The following is a 7,498-nucleotide window of genomic DNA, read 5'->3' as shown; positions in this document are numbered from 1 at the left end:
TGGGCACCTCCCAAAACATCGTTTTGTGCCACTCCCAACAGAAATACTCCAGGTGGACACCTTCAGCAATCAGGAGCTCCTCAGTTGCTCATAGCAAATCCCACCTTGGAGTTTACAAAGACTTATGGGTAGAAAAGCCACACAAAGTAATTTACTACACTGCAGCAGTGGGTAATGGTGAGGGTTGTACAACATGGTGAATATAATAAATGTCACTGAATTATACACATAAAAAAGATTGAAAGGGCAAATATTTTCATGTTTATCTTTTACTATAAATTTTATCTTAAAAAAGATACTGCTAACAATTTGATTATTGAATACTCTTTAAGGTTTCTTTTATGCGGTTTTTATTTTTTCTGGAATTTCATTAATTTTGTTCTTGTTGAGAATATACACAGCAAAGCATACACCAATTCCACAGTTTCTACACATACAATTTAGTGACACTGATTACATTCTTTGAATTGTGCAACCCTCCTTTTCTGAGTTTTTCCTCCTCCATTAACATAAATGCATAGCCCCATACAATTCCTATCTGTCATGTTGCTATTGTCAATTTGATCCCATTTAGATTGTTTTTGACATTAAGCTGATGTCTCATTGGGCATGTACATTCCTTTGTTGTAAAGTAATTTGAAATAATTCTCAGCATTTAACCAATTAGGCATACATGTAGTTAGGTTTCTTTGTTTCATGTTTTTTTCTAATTTTTAGGGCTTTCTCTTTAGATTTTTATTTATGTGGGTTTTTTTTTTTCTACTTTTATTTTGAAAAATTAAAAAAACTACAGCAAAGTTGAAAGAATAGTACAGTGAATGCACATATACCTTTCATCTTAGATTCACAATTGAATAACACATTTGCTTTGTCTCTCATCTGTCTTCTTCCTTCCCTTTCTCTTCCTCCTTCTCTACTACATATGTACTGAGCCATTTGAAGGAAGTTGAAAACATCATGATACTCGTACCCTAAATACTTTAGCATGCTAAGCCCAAGGAAGTCTCTTATATAACCACAATTCCTTTTTCATCCAAGAAAATAATAATTTCTTAATATCTCATATCTAGTTCATATTCAGATTTCCCTAGTTGTTCCAAAAGTTTTTTTTAAAAAACTATGATTCAATTAAGATTCATGTATTGCTTTTGGTATTTGGGCTCTTTCAATATAGAGCAGTCCCCTCCATTTTTTTTCCCCATGACTTAGGCCTTCTGAAGAACCCATGTGAGTTGTCTTATAGCATGTGTGTTACATGTGTTGGTTTCCCTACTCTTTAACTTGCTTTTCCAACCCTTATATTTCTTATAAATGGGAAGTTTGATGTAGTCTAGAGGCTTGATAAATTCAGGTTAAAGTATTTGGCAGTAAGAACACTTCATTGGCTATACTGTGTACTTCACCACACTAGGAGGCATATGTCAGTATGTCCTAGTAGTAGTGATGCTAAGTTTGATCCATTAGTTAAGGTGTTCATTGCCAGCTCTCTCAACTCTAAATGTACATTTTTACTTTCACAATTAGTAAGTAATCATTAGGGTGATTCTTTGGCATTTTGTGAATATCTCCTTCCCCAATAATTTTTTACCCATTTTTGCGTTTTGATTTAATTTTATTTTATAATCACATAACGTTTTCATATGGTTCTAAAACCAAAAATATAGAGCAAGGTACATGAAGACAAGTCTGGCTTTCGTTCTGTCCCCTTCACCTTCCTTGTTCCCTCCCTTCTTCTATAGGTGACTATTTTAATTAGATTTTGGATTATCCTTTTTTTGTTGTTGTTTTTTTAAAATACAAACATATCCATATTCCTGCTACTCCTTTCTTAGATAAAAGATAACATACTATTGTGTACCTTTCATGTTTCACTTAAAAATGTATCCTGGAGACTACACGATAACAGTATATAGAAGTCTTCAGAAGGGCTTTTCGGAAATATAAATCTGTTCACATCCTTTCTGTGCTTGAAACTATTCAATAATACCTCCTCCATCTCCCTCAGGATAAAGTCCAAACCTCTTAACAAGGCTCTTCATAATGTGTCTTTTGCTTGTCTCTCCAGCCTCATCTCTTCCTGTGCCTTCACTGAACACTGTGCACATGCATGGACATACAGAAACACACGATTGCCATATTGAATTGCTTTAAACTTGTTGAATGAACCATGAATAAAACCTCTGACTTTTAAATGTGATGTTCCCTTCTGCCTAGAACACTGTTCCTTCTCTCTGTGCTCACCCATTCATCCTCTGTTGTCGTCATTGTTGTTGTTATGTACTGTTGAGTCGTCTCCAACTCATAACGGCCCCTCCTTGGGTTTCTGAGGCAGTATCACTACGGAAGTAGATTACCCAGTCTTCCTTCCGAGTAGTGGCTAGTGGGTTTGAACTGCCAGCCTTCTGGCTTTGCCACCAGAGCTCCCATTCATCCTATAGGTCTCAGCATAAACATGTTCCTGGAAGCCTTCCCTGGCCCCAGAGTCTAATTAGGGGCCTTTCATGTGTGGTGACCCAAAATTTATCTGCTTATTTTTGTTTTTGCACTCATCATACAAAATTCTGATTACTTGCTTATATGAATTCCTCTACTAGACCCTTGAGCTTTCCTATCACAGGATATGAGGACCCCCAGTGTCTGGCCCTTAGTAGGCATTCAGTAAATATTTATTGACTGAAAGTGGCAGAAAGTCCCAGGCCCAGGCATTCATATGCAATATCCATAGATATAAAACCAAGTGGAATTTGCTCAACTGTAGTAATCTGAGCAGAAAAGGTGAATGGCCTTACTCAATGTGTAGCTGTGAGTGGAGTCCAGAGCAGCTTATTGGGAGCCTCTAGGTTACCTTGGGATGGTGCTGGCTCATGGCCTGAGCTGAGATCCCGAAAGGGGCACCATGTCTTGAGAGACAAAGACGTTGGTAGTGCCTGGGGGAAGGACTAGAGATGAGAAAGCAGTGTCAGCCTGTAATTTCCAGAGATGGTGAGCATGACTACTGTAGGCAGGACCTCGTGGGAGGAGCTGAGTTGGGGAGGAAGAACCAACTTTCTGCATTGGAGCAGGTGCCTAGGGCCTATTCAGTAAAGCATCTCTGTGGGGGCCTGTTCATAGGGTTTGGGTCCTTCTTGATGTTTCTGGGCCTGGGCCTTATAGGATGCCCAGGCTGAGGAGGAGATCAAGCAGGAGATGAACACACTGCAGCAGAAGCTGAATGAGCAGCAAAGTATACTCCAGCGAATTGCTGCCCCCAACATGAAGGCCATGGAAAAGCTGGAAAGTGTCCGAGACAAGTTCCAGGAGACCTCAGATGGTAAAATTCCCCCTTCTGGCTTGAGATGAGGGCAGGAGGCTGTCCTTATATATTACAACAACTCCCATTTTTACATGCTTTGTTATTTAAAACTCCAAGAGCCTTGAACAGTAGAGGTCATTATACCTATTTTATAGAGTGGGAAACTGTGTTTCAGAGAGAGAAAATGAAGTGTGTGTTCAAGGTGGCACATCTGATTGTTAGTAGAGTTTAGGGAAGAATCCATGTTTATGTGGCACTAAGCACGTTTCTTCTACACTATGGGGTACAGAGCCTGTACTACCTTCTTCTACACTGTGGATACAGAGCCTGTGGTACCTTCTTCCTGGGATCCTTTCCAGGCATTTCTGTCCCTCTGTGAGATGTATCTACTCTGTAGATTGTCATTTGCAGTTCATTCTTGCCAGGATATGGTCCCCCAGCCCTGGCACAGCCAGGGCACTGAGAGATCACCTGTCTTTCCCTTGTGGCAGAATTTGAGGCAGCCCGAAAACGAGCCAAGAAGGCAAAGCAGGCATTTGAACAGATCAAGAAGGAGCGCTTTGACCGCTTTAATGCTTGTTTTGAATCTGTGGCCACCAACATTGATGAGATCTATAAAGCCCTGTCCCGCAACAGCAGTGCCCAGGTAGGCTGGAGCCCCTTAGTCAACCAACTCATATTATGCTCAATTGCCCTTTCTTCTAGACTTCTGTCTTCATGCCTGTCCAGACATAAATCCAGATCCTCAACCATCTGCTTCCCCCATAGGCATTTCTGGGCCCTGAGAACCCCGAGGAGCCCTACTTGGATGGCATCAACTATAACTGCGTAGCTCCTGGCAAACGCTTCCGGCCTATGGACAACTTGTCAGGGGGGGAGAAAACAGTGGCAGCTCTGGCCCTGCTCTTTGCCATCCACAGGTGAGGCTGCCCCCAGAACAGTTGGCGGAGAGACTGAACTGAGACCACCAGAGGTTCTGGGGCACAAAGATAGAAATCTTCAGAGGTGAAGATATTCTGGTGGAATCAGGATTGCATCCCTGTTTCCTTACCTAGTATAGTGTATCTGGCTTGGTTTTCCTGGACCTGTCTAACCCATGCGCCCTTATCCACTTAGCATGTCCTTACTGGCCCCTGCATATATTCAGTCCCACCTCCAGGCTTTTGCTAACATGGTTGCTGTCTATTAAGGCCTTTGCATACAAAGTTGGTTTGACTTTCACTTTCCACTCCTTCCTAACTCCTTATTCTCCTCCTCTCCTTTCTCTAGGAAGAGCTCTTTGACCACAGTGGCATTCCCTGACCTCCCCTTCCTGAATGCCCATAGTACTTGAGTCTGACCCACACAAGTTAGTGCTTGATTAATTATGCAACATCATTCAGCAAACATTTCTTTTTCTTTTCTACCTAAAGTGCTTTATTATTTTTAATTTTATTTTGTTGTTATTGAGAATATATACAGCAAAGCATATACCAATTGAACTGTTCTACATGTACATGTATAATTCATTGACACTGAATACATTCTTTGAGTTATGCAACCATTCTCACCCTCCTTTTCTGAGTTATTCCTCCTCCATTAACATAAACTTAACTGCCCACTAAGGTTCTTATCTAATCTTTCAAGTTTCTGTTATCAATTTGATCCCATGTAGATAGTTCTTAAAAGAGCATACTGATAGAGGGAAAGCTGGACAGGTAGGAGTGCATAGTTAAGAAGGGCGCAGGGAAGGGGTAGTCACAGGGATGGGAGGGGAGGAAAGTTTATTAAGGTTGGGGATGGTAATTGAGGCATGAAATCAAATGTACATGAACTATTGAATGTAAAACAAATTTTGCTGTGTAAATTTGTAGTAAAAAATACGATAAATTTTTTTTTTTAAAAGCATACTGCAAAAAAAAAGCACTGCTCAAGCAGCAAGCATTTCTTGAGGGTTGTTCTGTACTAGACCTTGTGGAAGGATTGGGGACAGATGAGTTGGATGTGGTTTCTGTCCTGGAGGAGCTCACACTCTAGTGGGAGCCAGGCATGTAAACAATGTGCTAAGTATTGTTACTAAAGTGGGCAGTGGTGCTGTGGATCCACAGAGAATGCTTTCAAGAGCGAGAGACATAAAGGTTGAATACAAGTTTGCCAGGGAGAACAGCAGGCATTCTAGATAGAGGGTACAGCATGTGTTGAGGCAGGGAAATATGACAGCATGGAGGAGGGGAGGAGAACAGGGCAAATCTCTAGACAAGTTGGTCAGTCTGTCCAGAACCTAGGAGAGCTTTCTCCCCTCTAGCCACCCTGGAAGTTCCCTGAGAAGACCATGTCTTCTGGTTCTTCTACAAGATACTAAAGCATAGGGCTGGGTTCAGAGGAGGGCTTGGTTGACTCATTGGCCTTATGGATTCAGGCAACATTAACCCACTGCCATCGAGTTGGATCCGACTCATAGCGACCCCTCTTTGGATTTCCGAGGCGGTATCACTACAGAAGTAGATTGCCCAGTCTTCCTTCCGAGGAGTGGTTGGTGGGTTTGACCCACCAGCTTTCTGGTTAGCAGTCAGATGCCTTAGGCAGTATGCCATTTTTTAGTCTCTGAAGAAGTGTAGGGGAAAAGCTGGCCTGTTTGATGGTACCTGGAGCTGTTCTACCCCTCCTTGCTCCTGCTTCCATGTCAGCTCACCTACTGTTTCCCTCCCAGCTACAAGCCAGCCCCTTTCTTTGTTCTGGATGAGATTGATGCTGCCCTGGATAACACCAACATTGGCAAGGTGGGTGCAAGGAAAATGAGGGCCTAGGAGGGAGGCCCCAGGTTGGGGCTGGGTTTCAGGGAGCAGTTTCCGAGTGTGCCCTAGCCATTCCTGCTGCCTGCCCTCTGCCTGGGAGGCTGGGCCCATGGTCATCCATGTTGTGGCCTCCTTCTCTCATCTTCTTTACCTTACCCTCCACCCCATCCCACCTCCTGTGCCTCCTGATTCTGACTAGAAGGCAGGGGAACATTAGGGTTTGACCCCTGCTAAATACCCAGTGGCTTCTCCCACAGGTGGCAAATTACATCAAGGAGCAGTCGACTTGCAACTTTCAGGCCATTGTCATCTCTCTCAAGGAGGAGTTCTACACCAAGGCTGAGAGCCTCATTGGAGTCTATCCTGAGGTAGGGTAGGCCTGGCTAAGGAGCCAGCCCCACTCTGGCTGACTCCCCAAGGCAGGAAGGGAAAGCTGCAGTGGAAGGGTTAAGGGGGTGGAGAACATAGGGAATCAGATCCTGAACCACCATCTGGGCTTGTTGGAGCCCACTGCATTTGGGGACAGGTGGAAAGGTCAGGCCGAGGCAGCCAGACAGTAAAGAAAAGGAGGTGAGTGTGGAGATAGGCAGGGAGAGAGAAAGTATATGGGACCAAGCATGTCCTCTCACATCCAGAGAGACCCATAGCCTGGGCTTTGGACAGGTATATAGGGAGAAGGGTTTGAGGTCCCCAGTCTTGAGGTGCTAGATTCCTCTTAATTCTCTCCTTACATTTTTCTTTTTCTCCCTTTTCCTTCAGCAAGGGGACTGTGTGATCAGCAAAGTCCTGACCTTCGACCTCACCAAGTACCCAGATGCCAACCCCAACCCCAATGAGCAGTAGTAGCAGGAGGTCTGCCCTCCTGCCTTATCTGGATCCCTGAGCTGCCCCTCTCCCAATTTCCGGCTATTTGGCTCCCTACCTTCCCTTACCTACTGGCCCTCTTTAGTATAGTCTTGGGAATGTAGGCTCTGCTATCAGGCATGAAGAGGAACAGAGGTGAAACTAGGTCTGGACCAAAAGTTCCTGAACTACAGGGAATATCCTGGCCTCTGGAAGGAGGTGCTGAGTTGAGCTGAACTGAGCTGAACAGGGCCATCTGTCTGCTCCCTCCTTCCCATCCTTTTCTTGCCATCACCCATGATCATGGGCCCCTTGCCCACTGTGTGTGTGAGTATATATGTGTGTGGGTATATGTTTGTATGCAGGTGTGTATGTGGGTGTGTTTGCAAAATAATAAAGATATTAGAGATCTGTTTTATAAGGAGCTTAGGCTGAATTTGGTTCCAAGAGAACTTAGGATGACAGCATCTCAGCTATGCAAAGGTACTCAGAACCTCATAGGATTCTTAGGCAGTCACCTGAAACTGCCCTCATTCATTCATGCATTCTTGTATCACTCATTCCTCAAGCACGTACTGAATATCCACTG

The 7,498-nt window shown here is 43.6% G+C and overlaps 1 protein-coding gene across 1 annotated transcript in view; it reads left to right on the top strand.

Moving 5' to 3' along the window:
• Positions 1–6,909, top strand: part of SMC1A (structural maintenance of chromosomes 1A) — a 78,295-nt gene extending 71,386 nt beyond the window's left edge. The window contains exons 20-25 of the mRNA XM_007958761.1: positions 3,154–3,310; positions 3,784–3,938; positions 4,061–4,212; positions 5,982–6,051; positions 6,324–6,434; positions 6,826–6,909. Coding sequence (XP_007956952.1) covers positions 3,154–3,310; positions 3,784–3,938; positions 4,061–4,212; positions 5,982–6,051; positions 6,324–6,434; positions 6,826–6,909 — 729 coding nt within the window. The remainder of the gene's footprint in view (positions 1–3,153; positions 3,311–3,783; positions 3,939–4,060; positions 4,213–5,981; positions 6,052–6,323; positions 6,435–6,825) is intronic.
• Positions 6,910–7,498: the final 589 nt, after the last annotated feature.

Source organism: Orycteropus afer, unplaced genomic scaffold (assembly GCF_000298275.1).
Source record: "Orycteropus afer afer isolate SDZICR_OR568_19922 unplaced genomic scaffold, OryAfe1.0 scaffold01124, whole genome shotgun sequence".
In the NCBI taxonomy this organism is placed as follows: domain Eukaryota; kingdom Metazoa; phylum Chordata; class Mammalia; order Tubulidentata; family Orycteropodidae; genus Orycteropus; species Orycteropus afer.
The sequence above is the reverse complement of the archived record's forward strand: the minus strand, read 5'-3'. Positions and strand labels throughout refer to the sequence as shown.